The 16572-nt window shown below is 56.4% G+C and overlaps 1 protein-coding gene across 1 annotated transcript; it reads left to right on the top strand.

Annotated features, from left to right (window-relative positions):
- The first annotated feature begins 1260 nt into the window (after nt 1–1260).
- On the top strand, nt 1261–13780 carry LOC118623259 (1-acylglycerol-3-phosphate O-acyltransferase PNPLA3-like). The gene is made up of 8 exons (XM_036250754.1): nt 1261–1447; nt 3964–4196; nt 5602–5667; nt 6914–7123; nt 8151–8211; nt 11330–11545; nt 12679–12811; nt 13633–13780. Exons 1-8 carry the CDS (start codon nt 1261–1263, stop codon nt 13778–13780), a joined length of 1254 nt encoding a protein of 417 aa, XP_036106647.1.
- The last annotated feature ends 2792 nt before the right edge of the window (nt 13781–16572 follow it).

The raw sequence follows: 16572 nt of genomic DNA, 5'->3' as shown, positions 1-16572 counted from the left end.
TCTCATGAGTTCCCTTCTATCAAGTCACCGCTTCATTAGTGAATTCTGAATCGGCAGTCCTAGAGGACCAGGGTTCGGTTCCTGGGAGCTTCTGGCTACAACAGTTTTAGTCAACCGATCCATACACAGACTTGTGTGTGTTTGCTGTTTAAAGAAACCTTATTTTATATCTGTTGAAGATTCATTCACAGTGAACTTACAGCCAGCAGCACTATGACTGTGGCTGGAGGAAGCTCATCCAGCTTCTGCATTTTTTCCGGGGCACCTTGCAGTCCCTTCCTTGCGCTTGGGAACCCTGCATAGCCCTTCAGCACTACATTTGGGGGCCACAGTAAACAGCGACGTCACCATTTAAAAGCAAAGAATGTGAGCTAAATACATAAGCAAGGAGATCACAGGAAGGAGAGTGAAAACAAGAAGGCAGAGTTGCCCTGGCAAGTTTGGCTCAGTGGCTGGAGCGTCAGCCTGCAGACTGAAGGGTCGCTGGGTTCAGTTCCGGTCAAGACCATGTGCCTTGGACCGGGTTCAATCCCCAGCCCTGGTGGGGTCCTGCGGGAGGCAGCCAATCGATGTGTCTCTCTCTCATTGATGGTCAAGGGGCATCTTGGCCACTTCCCAGCGGCAGCAGGAATACTCCCAAAACCCCACATTTCTACACTGCCCCCCAACACCCAACACCCGTTACTCACAATTTTCACTTGGAAGTAAAGCTCTGAAATGGAAGCTGCATGTCACTATCATGAAATGAAAAGTCTCTACCATTTGCCATGAATTGAAGACATCATACACAAAACTGCAAGACATCAAAGCAAAAACAGTATATATATTTTATTTAGATGGTGGTACCTGCTTAATGCATGTAAAAATGGGAAATGATAAAGTGTCAAAGAGACATAAAGGACCTAACTGGGCAACTGTTACCTTCTCCCCAATTTAAGGGATGAAGAAGAATGGAATGGGGACCTGTCTCTTTCCAGGACGTCTGAGTCATTGGGAATTACGGAAAACTGTCCCAACTCCCGCGGGCGCAGGTCTGCCCGCCTCCACCCCCGTCCCAGGAGGGAGAGGTGGACGTCATGCCCCAGCTTGGACCACCCGCCGGCTCCTCCCCCTGGTCCCAGGGGGCGGGGCCAGCGGGTGAGGTCACGCAGGAACTACCTGGGCGATGCTTGGGGCTGCTCAGAGCCCGCCGCTATCCAGCCTGGGTGTGCCGCTGACCGCGGACCTCAGAGCCCGCATCCCGGACTCCGACCCGCCTCCATGGACGATCACGAGCACGGCTGGAGCCTGTGCTTCTCGGGCTGCGGCTTCCTGTGCTCCTATCACATCGGGGTGACCCACTGCCTGCAAGAGCGCGCCCCGCAGCTCCTCTGCAACGCTCGCATGATCTTCGGGTCCTCGGCCGGGGCGCTGCACTGCGTCACCTTCCTCGCCGGCATCCCGCTCGGTACGTCCGGGCCGTTGCGTTGCCGGGCTCCCTGCCGGGAGGGGGCGTCCCCGGGCGTGGGCTGCGGGAGACACCTGAGGGTGCGGGACGTCTGGTGGATCCGAGTTTGCACGCGGGTTGCGCAGGGTACCTCCCGGGGGCCTCCTCAGTCAGATCCTCCTCCACGGCGCCCTTCGCCTCCGAGGGGTCGCGTCTGGGGGGCCCTCCTCTGGGCGGGGGAACCACGAGCGCCGCCTCACCCCCACGCCCGTCTGGCGCCCGGGCTTGAAGGAAGCCCCGGTTCCCCGGCACTGAGAGCCTTGTCTTCCCGGAGCGACCGGGGAAGAGAACGCGCCGGGAGGCGGGGGGTGGAGCTGGTCCCGGCCGGGCAGTCCCCGCCGTGCGCTCTGGAGGCGCTGGGCGAGCTGAGCTGCCGACCGAAGGGCCGATCTGCCCTGGGTCCGACCGGCCCGGGCAGGGGCTTTGGCCTGTGACCCAGGGTGGGCGCCTTCTTCCTTTTGGGGACTTAAGGGACTGGAGATACCACACCATCTCCCTTGCCCCTCTGGGCGCTTTTGGTGCGGCCCAGCCCGCCCGGGGTTGGATGCGTCTCGGGCAGAGGGTAACTCTTTGGAGTCCTCCTGGGCAGACTTGCTGGTGTGGGGTCCAGGTGGGTGGCGGGTGGGGGGCTGCTGTGTATATGGAGGAGGGGTACGAAGGTAATCTCTCCTTTTCCAGTGTTTCAGGGCTAGAGCGGATCCCTGGACATGCCCCACATGCCACGCTCACCTCCCCCACACCCCACTCAGTGCCACTGGAAATGCCATCCACTGCCTGTTCTCCTAGTTAACGTCTGTGCACCTGGATGCCAGTGGGAGGGACGGACGTGGGGCTTGTGCGTAGGGTAGAGCGTCCGTGGCCGGGTTCCGAGTCAATGGGTGGAGCTGGGAACAAGTGGTAGTGTGGAGCTGATGGCACCTAAAGCTCCCCAGATAACGCACCTTATCAGCCCCAGTTTATCTGGGATTCCTTCACATTTACTCTTTACTCTACCTGTCTGACATGGCCAGCAGGGGGCTACTTTGCTCCTGGTGACCAGGAGTCTCCTGACAGTAGGCTCAGCCCTGCCATTGGAGCAGACTCTGGGCTTACTGGGAGGTAGGACTTGGAGGCCACCCACTGCCTTCTTCTAGGCACAGGGGAGCAAAGGGCAGGACTGTGACCTCAGGGAGGATTCCACTGGCTACATGGCCAGTCCGCCCACGCCGGGCTATAGCAGTGATAAAAGACCCACATGGGTGAACGTTTAATCAGGACTAGGTTCCGATGCAGTGACACCAGGACCTGAGTGAAGTGCCCTGGCTTCAGTGTGGGGGTCCTGATTGGCAGAGGACAGGTGCAGCGCAGGAAGAAAGCACCGGGACCACCAAGTCCCTGAAAGTGGGTCTAGAGGTTCTGACAGGAGCTGTTCCCCAGATTGTTGCTTTAACCTCCTGGCTCATGTGGGGACCTCCAAGGAACATTTCCCAGGGGCTGCGACTTGGGCAGAGGTTCTGACAGTGCATCTTAGCCGAGGAGAGCCTGGCGGGCCTACCAGCTGTATACACGGCTGCCCTTTCTGCCTGGGCTCAGTGGGGCCACGCCGGTAGGAAGAGCAGAGTAGACGTCTTCAACGGTTCAGGACAGGGGCATGGCTGGCTTTCTGCACTGCAGGAATTATGACCGGCTGGGCCTTGGGCCGGGGCAGGTAGTCCTGCGTGCCAGGGCAGCACTGGGCAGCCAGAGGGGGCCAGGCTAGGGAGCGAGGTCAGATGGAGCATGAATATGCCCCGTGCCCATAGACTGTCTCGTACTTCTGGCGGTAGAGGTTGAAGGTTACGTCTAGTTATTTATTTATTAGGTGCCCCCTCTGAGTTGAGCGCCTTGGAGGTTGTAGTGGATCTCATCCTGTCTCCAGAAGGTAGAAACACAGCCCCACATTCAGAGCGCATCGTCTGAGACTTGGAGAGGAGTGAAGTGACCTACTGAGGTCACTCAGCTAGAAAGAGGTGGAGGCAGGCTCCAGTTCTGGTGCTGGCCCTTCCTGCACACACGCCAATGCCCAGGACGCTCTGGCCTCTGCTCTGTGGGGGATGCTTTGAGAAGAGCTCCCTGGGCCTCTGGAGGCTCGGCCCCGGGAGCAGCGCCATCCACTAGAAATGTAGCATAAGCCACAGATGTCATTTCACATTTCCTGGGAGCAGGTTGCAATGAAAGTATAAGACACAAGTGACATTAATTTTATCGACCCCAGTGTCACCAAACTGTATCATTTCCACATCTAATGGATGGGGAAGAGTATTGCGATACTTTGCATTCTTTTTGGGACTCTGTGTTGAGATCTGTAAATACAGTTTAGTGTGGCCGAACCCCATTAGAAGGGCTCTGTAACCACGTGAGAACACAGCTTCCCTGTCTCCGGTTTCTGTCCTGCTACAGATCAGTCCCATCTCTAGAGTGGCACATTTCCTTTATGTTTTTATCTCCCACACCCACAGAACAGGTTTTGCAGAGCATGGTAAACATTGTCCGTTGTGCCAGAAACCGGAACATTGGCATCTTCCACCCGTCCTGCAACATAATCAGGCTCATCCAAGAATTCCTCCAAAGATGGCTCCCAGCCAATATCCACAAGCTCATCTCCGGCAAAGTGTGCATCTCGCTCACCAGAGTGTCCGATTGGCAGAACGTCCTGGTGTCCGATTTTCAGTCCAAAGACGAAGTCGTGGACGTAAGCAGTGGGCCTATCTGGGTATTGTCAAATAAGAAAGGCTGTTTCATTTTGGAAGTAACACAGAGAGGGCTGTCACAGGCCACCTGCCCCATTTCTTAGGATGCAGAAGAACTTGGTTGACCATGATGCTCTTTGCTTCCTGCACCACAGTGACATAAACTCTGCCCCAGTGGTCTGGTCCATAGCACATGAAACCCTGCATGTTCCAAGACAGTTTCAGTTTTAAATAATGCCTCCCCATCCTTCCAGGCTTGGCTCAGGGCCACCTTACCCAGGGACCCTGTCCTATGGTGTCCCTCTTCCAAACAATGCATGCTCCTTAACGAAGACACCTTGAGTGAGGCCACAAGAGGTGGGAGCATGTCTTTTTTTGTTGTTGTTAATGCTCACCTGAGGATATTATTCCACTGATTTTTTAGACAGATTAAGGGAAGTAAGGAGGGGGAGAGAGAAAGAGAGAGAGAGAGAGAGAGAGAGAGAGAGAGAGAAAGAGAGAGAGAGAGAAACATTGATGTGAGAGAGACACATTGATTGGTTACCTCCCTCATGACCCCACTGGAGCTGAGGATCCAACCTGCAACCCAGGTGTGCACCCATGACTGGGAACCAAACCCTCGACCCTTTGGTCCTTGAGCCGATGCTCCAACTGCTGAGCCAAACCATCCAGGGCTGGGAGCATGTCTTATTGGCCTCTGTCCTTAGGCCCTAACACAGTGGAGATGGTTTACAATATCAAAATACCATTGAATTTGGCTGATGCCTTTTATGAGGGTTAAATGGACAATATTTCACTTAACTGTGTAAGAGAGCAGGCTGGCCCATAGAACCAGCAGTACCTCAGCAGCCAGTATCATCTTTCATTAACCTTATTTCTGGGAGTTTGTTCCTAGCCAGCCAGTCCCTGTCCGTTCCCACACAAGTTCGTTCTGTCTGTGCATCAGCATCCTGTCCTCCTTGGTGCTCTCTAGCACGGTGCTGTTCGAAGTGTGGTCCCTGGACCCGCGGCAGCATCACCTGGGAGCTTGTTAGAATTGCACTCTGAGGCCCACCTCCAACCTGCTGCATCAGAATCCCGGGCTGGGGTCCAGAGTCTGCGAGTCAACAAGCTGTGGCTCTGATCTCCTCCCTCCCAGTCAGTGATCAAGTCCACCGCTCTAGATCCTGTCAGCGATGGCCCACTATGTCTCTTGGGGTGCAGGGACAGGAAGTGGATGTGCACACACGGTGTTGTTAAGGTGCTTATACTTAAGTGTGAAATGCGGTTGTGTGGTTGGTTCAACATTCATTCAGTCTGTTTATTAAAGTGCCTACTCTGTGCAAAGAGCACGTGCAGACTCATTGCCCCCAGGGATAAAGGGCCGATCCCTTCCACCCATGTCTTTACTCCCTTGTGTCTTCACAGGCCTTATTGTGTTCCTCCTTCATCCCTTACTTCTTTGGCATAATCCCACCGACCTTCAGAGGTGTGGTAAGTCTGCTTTGATACTGTATTTGCATAGATCCTGCCCTCGAGGTGCTAGGCTCAGGCACCCTAGGACCCCCCCAAATGCACAGTGTTATCTCTCACCATCAGACAGAGATTTCATAGCTGCCCCCGCCTTCCCCCTCCCCCAGCAGAACCAACTTCATGACCATTATCTGGCTACCTGTAAGGTAAGCTGGTTCACTTAATCTTCACATGAGTATCCAGGAGAGGTGCCTAGGGGCCTAGTTCAAGTGTAGCATGCTGAAGACTTGGCAGCTTGCTTAAGGTAGAGCCTTATTCTTAGGGGTGAGCGTGTCAGGCGTCTCTGGGACTGACGGTCATTTTAGGTTTGGGGAAGAGCTGCCGACAGGGCTTCTGTTTGGGTCCATTCCACAGATATGTGAACACATGTGGCTAATCTGAGCCCAGTGCGGACAGAGAGACAGCAGAGGAGGTGTTTGTCCTGCAGGTGGCTCTGTCTAGGGCAGCAGTTTTCAACTGGAGATGATCCGGTCCTCCACACCGGGACATCAGCCAAGTCTGGAGACAGTTTAGGTTGTCACAACAGTGAGAATGCCCCTGGCATTGGTTTGGTAGGTGCAGACTGTCCAAACTGTATCAACACTTGCTTGGCCAGCCGAAGTTGGTGGAAAGATGTGGATGCCGGAGCTCATGGTAACCGAGCCCAAAGGCCACTATTTGTGGAATAAGAGGTCATTTACTGGGGGTCGTCTGGGACCCAGCTTCACTGTTTCACTTAAGTTTCCAAAGTCCCTTGAGTTGTTGGTTCTCATTTTGAAGGTGTGGAGAGAGATGAGCTCACAGGTTAGGTATGTTGTCCAAGATTTCCCAAGCAGCAGGGGGCTCTGGCACTGAACCCATGACCTTTTCTCTCCTCTAGGGCAGGGTCTGTCCCTAGTGTACATACTACCCTGCTCTGTGTGGCCTCTTTATGCAAATTACGTGAGCACACCTACCTGGGCTCAGGACCTGGCCAGCGCAGTGTGGGCGGATGGCAGCCTCTGCCTCTTTGCCAGACCCTGCTGTGCAGTGCACGCCCTTTACAACAGTGACAGCAGCCCTGAGTGCCAGCCTGGAGCTGAGGATTTGTGGACAGAGGGATCCCCAAGCCCCGTGTCCCCCCCGGATCAGCCTGCGGCTCTGAGGAGCCTCTGCCCGTAATCTGCAAAACATGTAAGACACCAGCCCAGAGCTTCTGACAGGATGTGCTTTTTTTCTCCTTTAAAAGCGATATGTAGATGGAGGAATGAGTAACAGTCTACCCTTCTTTGATTCCAAAACAACCATCACTGTGTCGCCTTTCTTTGGGGAATACGACATCTGCCCCAGGAATAAGAACGTGAACTTCATTTTTTTGGATTATAACCAGCTGAGTGTGCGCCTCTGCTCACAAAACATTTTCCTGATCAGCCACGCACTCTTATCTCTGGACATGAAGGTGAGTGTGAGGGGCTGCGTGTTCTGGGGGTGCAGCTTTTTGCTTCAGACTGCCTGGAGACCCATCAGGTGGTTCTCTAGGCAAACAAACCGGAGCAGAGTCCTCGTTGAATCGGGACTTTGAGAAGGGTCCCTCGTCCCCAGAGGTCCACACCACTCCACTCTGATCGTCAGAATCACCGGGTACATTAAACTGCACTGCCCCTCGGGTCCCTCTTCCAGGGCTGCAGTGTTAGTGCAGTCAGCCCTCCCTGTCCACAGGTGTCGCTCCTGCAGAGTCAGGCATCCTTGGGTTCAACCAACCACATATCAAAAACATACGAAATAGAAAATCCCAGGAAGTCCCAAAAGGCAAAACTTGAATTTGCCACTCGCCGAGCCCTTGCTGAATCCCCACGAACAGCATGGTGAGTGGTGTGCTCTGCCGCAGCCAATGTGCAAATCCTACATCATTTACATAAGGCACCAGAGTGTCTGTGGACGTTGGCATGGAGAGGGGTCCTGGAACCATCCCCGAGGAGTCTAGGGCAGGACGGTGGTCTTGGTGCAGCCCGGACAGTAGAGTGTGATTGAGTTGCGCAGAGCATCTTCTTTGTGGCCAAAGTCATGAACTACACCAGCTCACTGCACCGTGGCTGCCGCAGCCCAACAGTAAGAAGTGTGGACTGAAGGACCAAGGAGGCTGCGGGGGCAGTGTGCACCCCTGCATGTGCTCCCCCTGGAGGCAAGGCTGTGCAACAGCAGGTCAGCAAGCCTGATTTGTTCTCACACCCATAGAGGAGGAAGCTGTTAACTATCCCAGTGATGAGTAGGACAGTCCCTGTCATGCTGGATGACTGCAAAGGCTCCGTGGAGGGGTATCATTCGTACCGAATCCCGCAGGAAAGGGGAGTGCTGTCTCCTGGGCACAGAGTCCCATGTCCGGCCATGCTCGGCACCTGGAAGCGGCTCAGAGTTTGGAAGTCTGTGCTTGAAATAAATGGCGCTTAGCGACACCTTCCTGTAGTTAATTCCTTGTTTCTTCACAGGTGCTTGGAGAGATCTGCCTTCGAGGGTATTTGGATGCGGTCAGGTTCTTGGAAGAAAAGGGTATGTATGGGCTGGGGAGCAGACCAGACCCTCTCATCAGCTTTTTGTTAGCGGACTTGAGGTTCTGTGAGTGGCTTCACCCGGCCAGGGAGCGGGTGTGCGGGGCCTTCACCGCCTGGCCTCCGTTGTGCTCAGCACACTCATTAGCCCCGCCGCACAGGAAAGCTCAGCCCCATTTCACAGAGGGGGAGACGGAGGCTTGGTGAGGCGAGCCAGGGACCCCACTCCACCCACCGAGGGGCAGAGCTGGGGTTTGAAGCCGGGATGTCCAAGCTCCAGGGCGCTCTCCTTGCTTAGTGTCACCTATCGGAAGGTGGTTCCATTTACGTTCCAGAAGAACTTTAACCAGGGTTTCTGGGTCAGGGCCCCAAGTAAAGCATCAGAAGAGCTGACCCCAACTAGGTGTCGGTGACGCCCCCTGGACCGCTGTCCTTTCTGGAACGCGTTCCAGCTTTGGGTCCCCTGGCTGACGCCTGAGATATTAGAGTGGAACCAAACATCAGGTGCGTTGAAGCTGTTTCTCTTCAGTACTGAAAGGTGGCTCCTGGTTAGTAGGATACACGTGTCATCTACTCAGAGAGTGTTTACTGTGCACTTTCAGGTGCCAAGCAGGTGGCTGTGTGCCGGGGCAATGCAGGGACACACAGCTGCGGCCCTCCTCCTGGAGTGCGGCCAGCGGTGGAGGTGCTGTGCAGAGCGCCTGGCGGGAAGGGGCAGGGCGCTACAGGTCACGCAGGAGGGCTCATATGGGGGAAAGGGGGGCTTCCAGGAGACGGTGACTCCAGCCTGACACTTTGGGGATGAATAAGAGAATGGAAAGAGGGCCTGTGGCCTGTGGATGAGAGGAGAGTTTGTAGCAGTAGGGAGCCCTGGAAGGGGAGCTTTGGAAGGTCCCTCTGGCTGCCGTGCAGAGTGGGCGGGACCAGCGTCCAACTGGCCAGTGAGGCAGCCAGAGGCTGGGTCCTGTCAGGCAGTGAGGAGAGTGGAAGGGACCAGAGGAGCAGGACTTGGAAGTGGCTGACCAGAGACTCAGGAAGAGGAAGACTTGAGCACTGGCTTTGGCTTCAGGAGCTGGGTGGGGAGAGTCAGGGCTCGGCCCCCAGGCTCAGGGCATGCGGGAGGGAGGAGAGGGTTTGCAGGAGAGCTGAGGGGTTCCAGTGGGTGTGCGGGGCCCCAGGGGCATTTGTACAAGGCAGCAGCCGATGTCAGGGTCCGAAGTTCTGGAGAGCAGTCTGGATGGGGCTGAAATCGGGGGACCTGGGACTAAATGACGGTGACGGGCCCTGTGGGGGTGCGCTCGGGTTCCTCTGTAGCTTTGGGCCAGCCAGCTCGCCCTCTGGGCCTCTGTTTCCGTATCTATACTAAGGAGAATTCTGATTCAGTGACGTCCAGGTGATTCTCAGTCATTCTGAAGACTGGTGTGTGGCCGAGCGCTTGCATCATTGGTGCTAGGTTTGGGTTTAAGTATGTACGTGGTCCTCAGCCCGGCTGGTCCCTGGCATCCTGCAGAGGACACGTGGGACAGGCCAGGTGTGCTCTGGGAACAGATTCTATACCTAAGGCCAAGTGAAGTCCCAGAGGGTGACCGGTGTGTCTAATGGAGGCCCCGGAAAGATCTAGCGAGAAGCATACATGGGAGGTCTAACCTGGGGAGCATGGTGGGGCATCCAGGAGCAACTCCCGGTCTTTTTAACCCGAGGTTGGAAGAAACACGTGAGCCAGGGCGGCTCAGGGCCTCTGGAAGTCGCTGTCCCCATGCCCCCACCCTGTGGGCCATTTCCAGGAGAGCAGGAACCACTCACCGGTGTCGGCACCGTGCCCGGCCTCCTGGGGCAGTGCCCACACAAACTCCTGTGCCTAATGCTGCTTTCAGGGTCCCGTGGTGGAGGAGGGCCCGGGTTCAAACCCCGCTCTGCCGCAGACTGGCTGTGTGCCTGTGGGTGGACCTCCTCACCTGTCCGGGCCTCCAGCGCTGCAGGTAGAGTGGGGGAGGTGCTGGCGGTGGGGCCAGCTGAGTGGCTGCTGCAAGGCTGACTGCGAAGTCTCTAGCTCAGGGCCTGGGACGCAGGCTCAGCCAGCAGCATGGTGCCTGTTGTTACAGATCAGCTGGGACACAGGCTCAGCCAGCAGCATGGTGCCTGTTGTTACAGATCAGCTGGGACGCAGGCTCAGCCAGCAGCATGGTGCCTGTTGTTACAGATCAGCTGGGACGCAGGCTCAGCCAGAGGCGTGGTGCCTGTTGTTACAGATCAGCTGGGACGCAGGCTCAGCCAGCAGTGCGGTGCCTGTTCTTATAGATCAGCTGGGACGCAGCCTGCAGCGCAGTACCTGGTGTTACAGATCAGCTGGGACGCAGGCTCAGCCAGAGGCGTGGTGCCTGTTGTTACAGATCAGCTGGGATGCAGGCTCAGCCAGCGGCGCGGTGCCTGTTGTTATAGATCAGCTGGGACGCAGCCTGCAGCGCAGTGCCTGGTGTTACAGATCAGCTGGGACGCAGGCTCAGCCAGAGGCGTGGTGCCTGGTGTTACAGATCAGCTGGGATGCAGCCTGCAGCACAGTGTCTCTTACTATAGATCAGCTGGGACGCAGCCTTGCTGTGGTTACGATCAGCGGATGGACGCAGGCTCAGCCGCGGCGCGGTTGCGGTTGTTACAGATCAGCTGGGATGCAGGCTCAGCCAGCGGCACAGTGCCTGCTGTTACTTAGAGCAGCTGGGATGCAGCATGCAGCGCAGGCCTGGGTACATATCAGCTGGATGCAGGCTCAGCCAGGGGCGCGGGCTGTTGTATAGATCAGCTGGTAGACGCAGCCTGCAGGCACAGTGTATCTTACTATAGATCAGCTGGGCGCAGGCTCAGCCAGAGGGCGGTATGGTGCCTGTTGTTATACGATCGCTGCCCTCCTCCTCTTTTCAACCCTCGGGCCAGTTCCACACATGGCTGTGGAACAACACAGCGCTGTTGGCGTGGCAGTGAGGAGCCAGGAGCCCGCCTCACCCAGTAGCCCATTTGTTCGAATGATCCCTCGCCTCTCTCTTCTCAGTTGACGACCCGCATCTCCTGCCTTGTCCATCCTCGCCTGCTGCTCGGACTGAGGTTTGTCTCCGTGCCATTTGTAGGGATCTGTGACAGGCTCCATCCATGCCCGGACCGTTCCTCAAGAGAGCCGGATGTCTCGCATTTCACCTGGGAAAACCACGAGCTGGAGGCTTCCGAAGGGGAGGCTGCCCGGCAGACGAGGCCTGTGGGAGATGAGCTGCTGGACCACCTGCGTCTCAACCTCCTGCCCTGGGACGAGAGCATCCTGGAGATTCTGTCGCCCAGCCTCATTACAGGTGCCGACTCCTCGGGGGCGGAATGGCGAGGACGTTGCTTTCTGTTACTGACGGAAAGGGCTTCTCCCCCGTGTGGGAGGGAGGACAGTGAGGCTGCCCTGGGGCAGGAGATGAGGCCACCACCTCCTGGCACAGCCTCTCTGCACCCACACGCCTTGCACAGTCTCCCTTCCCATGTGTGTTTGGCCAGAAAAGTCGAACTCCAGTTGAGCCCGTGTTGAGTTAACCGGGCATGCTGTCAGTTCCTGGGGTCTAGGGACACTGGATTATGGGAGCCTCAAGTGTGGGCCCCTTCTTTCAGAACACTGTTCTCTGCCTGGGTCCCATCTTTCTCCAGGAGCCTGTCCTGATTCCCCCCTTTCCCAAACACACAGTTTTGAATTTTTCATTGAACAACGGTAGTGTCTTTTTTTACCCTCTCCTGAGGACACTTTTGCATATATCCTCAGGTAGAGCAGGAGGGAGAGAGCGGGGAAGAGAGAGAGAGAGAAATGTTGATGTGAGAGACACATCGAGTGGCTGCCACCCACACGACCCCAACCAGAGCGGGGACAAACTGCCACTGAGGTGCGTGCGCTTAGCAGGAACCAAACCCAGGACTCTCTGGTCTGCGGGCCGATGCTCTATCCACTGAGCCAAACCGGCCAGGGCGACGGCAGTATCTTTTATCGTGTCGTCAAACACCAGATGGGCACAAGTGCATACACCGGCTTCCAGTTTGGCATTGGGAGAAATTCAAAGATGAACAAGACGCTGTTGCCCGGGTCACTGTGCTTTGAGGCAACATGAGGTCATTACAAAGGGGAAACAGAAGGCCGGGGGCTCCAGGCAGCAGGAGATGGGGCCCCGCTGAAGGAGTCAGGAAAGCCAGAAGACGGGTTGGTGTTTACGGAGTTGGTGTGCTCCTCCTGAAGGACCTGCCAATGGGACAGAGAGTTGTTAGCTGAGAGCCCTGTGCCACGGGCTGTCCCAGGGCTGTCCCGGCCAAACTCCCCCCTTGATCGTGGTGAATGCTTCCGATTCTGTGGCCGCCAGGATTTGTGTATTTCACTGAAAGTCCAAGCACCACCTGCGTAGGGGAGGTTCGTTTTTACACTGGTGGGAAACACCCCCCCCCAAATTCTGTTTTTCAGCACTGAGAACGGCAGGTAAAAGCCAAAGTGGCTATATGACCAAGATTTGCGACTTCATGCCGGTGAAGGTCATGTCTTACTTGATGCTGCCTTTCACGCTGCCCGTGGAGTCCGCGGTCTTTGGGGTCCGGCGGTGAGCGTTCTGGGTGGTATAGTGTCTCCACTGGAATCCTGGGCATTCATTTCACATGGATTCGGGGATTTACTTTCTTTTTAGTGAGTTAATCGAGCTTGTCCTTCAGTCCATCTTTCAAAATACAATTCACCCTTCAAAACCCAGCTCCATTCTCCAGGTCCTGATAAGCCTGTCCAGGTCCCTTCCCTACTGCATTAGCCCCCTGTCCCCACACCACCTTGCCCTGGGTGGAGGTTCAGGCATTCATCACAGCCCAGGCGTGGGATACTTTCTGTGTCCTGGGGGGTTGGAGTTTGTGGAGGGCAGTGGTCAGCTTCCTCTACTGGACTTGTAGCCAAGCTGGCGGGCTGGGTGGAGGGGGTGATGTCTCAATTCCAAGTTTCGGGCATCTTGCCACGGAGAAGAACAATCCTGGAAAACCAGCCTTGTCCTTTGCTTTGTGTATAAATCCCTTTAGCGTCCACAGGCCCGGGTTTCAGGCTCGATCCCCATTAGGGGGCGTGCAGGAGGCAGCCGATGGATGTTTCTCATGTTGATGTTTCTACCTCTTTCCCTTCTCTCTCTCTCTCTCTGAAAAAAAAAAAATCGTGTGTGTATATATATCTTTCTTTCTTTCTTTCTTTTTAAAGAGCTTTCCTAACTCAAAAGGGGCCTACCTCTGGGGCTCTTAGGCCGGCTTACTCCAAATCCGCCTTCTGGGAATTTGTCGGGTTGGGATCGACAGGTCCGCAAGCTGCCTTTCGTTCGGCTTCCGTTGGGTCCTCTTTGCTTTGGCAGGTCCCTGCTGACACAGTGAGTGACGGCATTTCCTTCTGCAGACTGGTGATGTGGCTCCCTGACATTCCTGATGACATCCGGTGGCTGCAGTCCTTAGGCTCCCAGCTGTGTTCTCGAGTGGTGACGCGTCTGCTCCCCACTTCTAGGTATATGGTTTGCGTGGGTCCGATGGGCATTCCCTTCCTCTGAGGAGGCCTTGTGCGCCATTCTAGAGCCATCGTTGAGCACCCAATCGGTGACAAGAGCTGACCTGTTAGTGCAGGGGCCCTGTCTTATGTGGGGCAGCTGAAGAAATCAGAGGTGCTGGAATGTCTGCTGAGAGCTGACCAAGGCCTACCTGCACAGGGGGCTGTGGGGTCCAGGGAGACAGGAGACCCGCCAGATTGAGCCCAGATTGGGTGGAGAGAGCCGAGGGGCCGAGGGGCCGGGTCCAGGTCAGGAGTGTCAAAGAGCATTGCATTGCCTCAAGGAAGTAGCTCTGGGCTCCTGCAGCATGGGGAGGAGCTGAGGCGCGGATTGGGGTGCGAGGCAGGGCTTCTGGAGGCCTGGCGGGGCGTCATGTGGACTCAGACCTGCTGAATCCTAGGCTCACGGTGGGACCCTGAAGTGTGCGCTGTGACCATGGCCCAGTGATACTGCTGCTCTCAGAATTCTGCACACCGATTGCAGCAAGAAGGACCTTGTTCCAGTGACGAGGGTTGGACCATATCCTGAAAAGTGTGGGCCTTGGCCTTTTCACCTAGTCCCCAGGGGTGATCCTCACCTCCTCTTTGGCTTTCTGTGAGGATTTGGAGCCCCCTGGCATAGGACTGGACATGTGGTGGGCATGCATGAGACGGGGTCTCAGTAGTTATTGCTATTGCTGTTGGCAGAGGTGAAGGGGTTATTTATCTTTAAAAATATGTTTTCTTTGTTGATTTCAGAGAGAGAGGGAGAGGGAGAGAGAGAAACATCGATGAGAGAGAACAGTGACTGGCTACATCCTGCATGTCTCCCACTGGGGATCGGGCCCACAACCTGGGCATGTGCCCTGACCCGGAATCGAACCCGCGACCTCTTGGTGCGTGGGTCGATGCTCAACCAGTGGGCCACACTGGCCGGGTGAGGTGAAGCGTTTAAAGTAGGGGGGTGGCAGGATCGGTTGGCATTGGGAGTGACCCTGCGGAGGAGGCTGGATCTCGGGCCCGAGTGGCAGTAGGCTCACCGGGGAGAGGGCAGCTGCACTGTCCCAGGCGAGCACCAGGGGGACCTGGTCTCAATGGAACCTGGGTGACCGAGAGGTATCCCCAGGCTCCGGGGCCCAAAGGAGGTGCCAGTTAGAAGTCCTGGGGCTTGCAGGCATTTTTTGGAAGTGGGGCAGCCATTTGGAAGGAGGAGGCCAGGGGAGGGGTGGGGAGGTGCCCTGGCCAGTGAGCGGCTTTCTGTGGATGAAATCACGGGGTCAGTCACGCCTGTGGAATCTGGTGGAGGTGTCCAGGTGGAGTGAGGGCCGCAGCCTGCAGGGAGTGGCCCAGAGCGTGGGTGGCAGTGCACTCAGGGTTGGCAGGTTCTGTCCGTGTTCGCTGAGACCAAAGGTGACACCGAGGTACAATCTTCTCCGTTTGTTTCAGATCCCCCCACTGAGGGCAAGCAGCCAGCAGCCCTCCCCACACAAACCAGAGCACGATGGCCCCTCGGGCCTGCCTGCTCCCCATGGACCCAGGCGCCCACCCCGTGCAGGCCCAAAGCCGAGGCCTAAACCTCTTGGGTCTCTGCTGGGAGGAGTTTCCGAGTCATTTGAGGTGGCGAGTCTAGGCCGCCCTGGCTTTGTGCCCCTTGGTGCCGTTGAGTGCCCGTGTCTGTGATGGACGGACTCCGGCTGCTATGCCGGTTCATAGGTGACTGAGACCGACGGCAGTGGAGAAGCTGGGAAGACGCCCGTGGTGTAGGTGGTGGCCCAGAGGTTAACGCAGTCAACCGTTGCAGAGCCTGGGCTTAGCTCTGCTGGTTGGAAATGACCCTCAGTTGGGGGGTCTTTGTCCTGAGGCCCTCAGCTGCCCTAGAGCAAGGTTCCTGGAAGGGCTGTTTGGACAGGGGAGCCTGTTCCCCCGGGATGGCTGCCTTTGTGCACTTGGCGTGGCGTGGCGTGGCGGTTGGAGGGAAGAAAGCCAACTGCAGATGGTCTGCGAGGCAGGAGGGGCTGCCATCCTCCAGGTAGGGCAGTGCCCGGCAGGGGCCCTTAAAAGATGCTAGTAACTTATTTACATTTTAGGACAGCTCTTTGAGCCAACCTCAGTTTCATAAAGAGTTTTGTATAAAAGATAAGGGAATCTTATTATCTGTTGAGTTACCTATTATGTGAATCAGTGAGCTGCTTATAGAAAGGCCTTTAAAAACAAGGCCAGGGCACAGGACAGTCACCTTGGTCCCCAGGGCGGGAGGCAGACACAACTGGCCTGGCCCCTCTCCGCGCTGCTCTGCGCTGGAACCTGGCTCATTTCCCCCAGCTCCCGGTCCACCCTCCTTTCTCCTCAGCCTGCCCCACCGCCAGCCTGAATGGAGAGCAGCCAGAGACAGGGAGCGCCCTTCTCCCAGGTGGGGGAGTTTGCGGGCAGGCACAGGGTACTGTACCCAAGGGGCAGAGGGGTTTCTCTTACACATGCGAGCATTACAAAAAGAGAAGCCATGACATGGTCACATCCCAAGGGATGGGACAGAAGGCTGCACCTCTCCCCTATATTGTGTAAGAGCCCTGGAGTCGAGGGCCAGCAAGTTCAAACAAGGTACTTGTGAAGACAGACACTCCGAAAGGGGATGCGGTTTTAGGGGCTAACCTATGTGAGCCTCTCTCCTGAGCTGTGAACTCCTAGGAGGCAGGGATGACGGGATGACCCAGGGTCACTGCCCAGCACCGGGAACCCCTGCACACTCCTTGCGGGCTGTCTCCAGGGCGAGGGAGCAGCTGGGCCTCCTGGTCTGCTAGCACTCGCCCCTTAGCGAGG

The sequence above is a fragment of the Molossus molossus genome, unplaced genomic scaffold (genome assembly GCF_014108415.1).
Source record: "Molossus molossus isolate mMolMol1 unplaced genomic scaffold, mMolMol1.p scaffold_m16_p_10, whole genome shotgun sequence".
Classification (NCBI taxonomy): domain Eukaryota; kingdom Metazoa; phylum Chordata; class Mammalia; order Chiroptera; family Molossidae; genus Molossus; species Molossus molossus.
The sequence above is the reverse complement of the archived record's forward strand: the minus strand, read 5'-3'. Positions and strand labels throughout refer to the sequence as shown.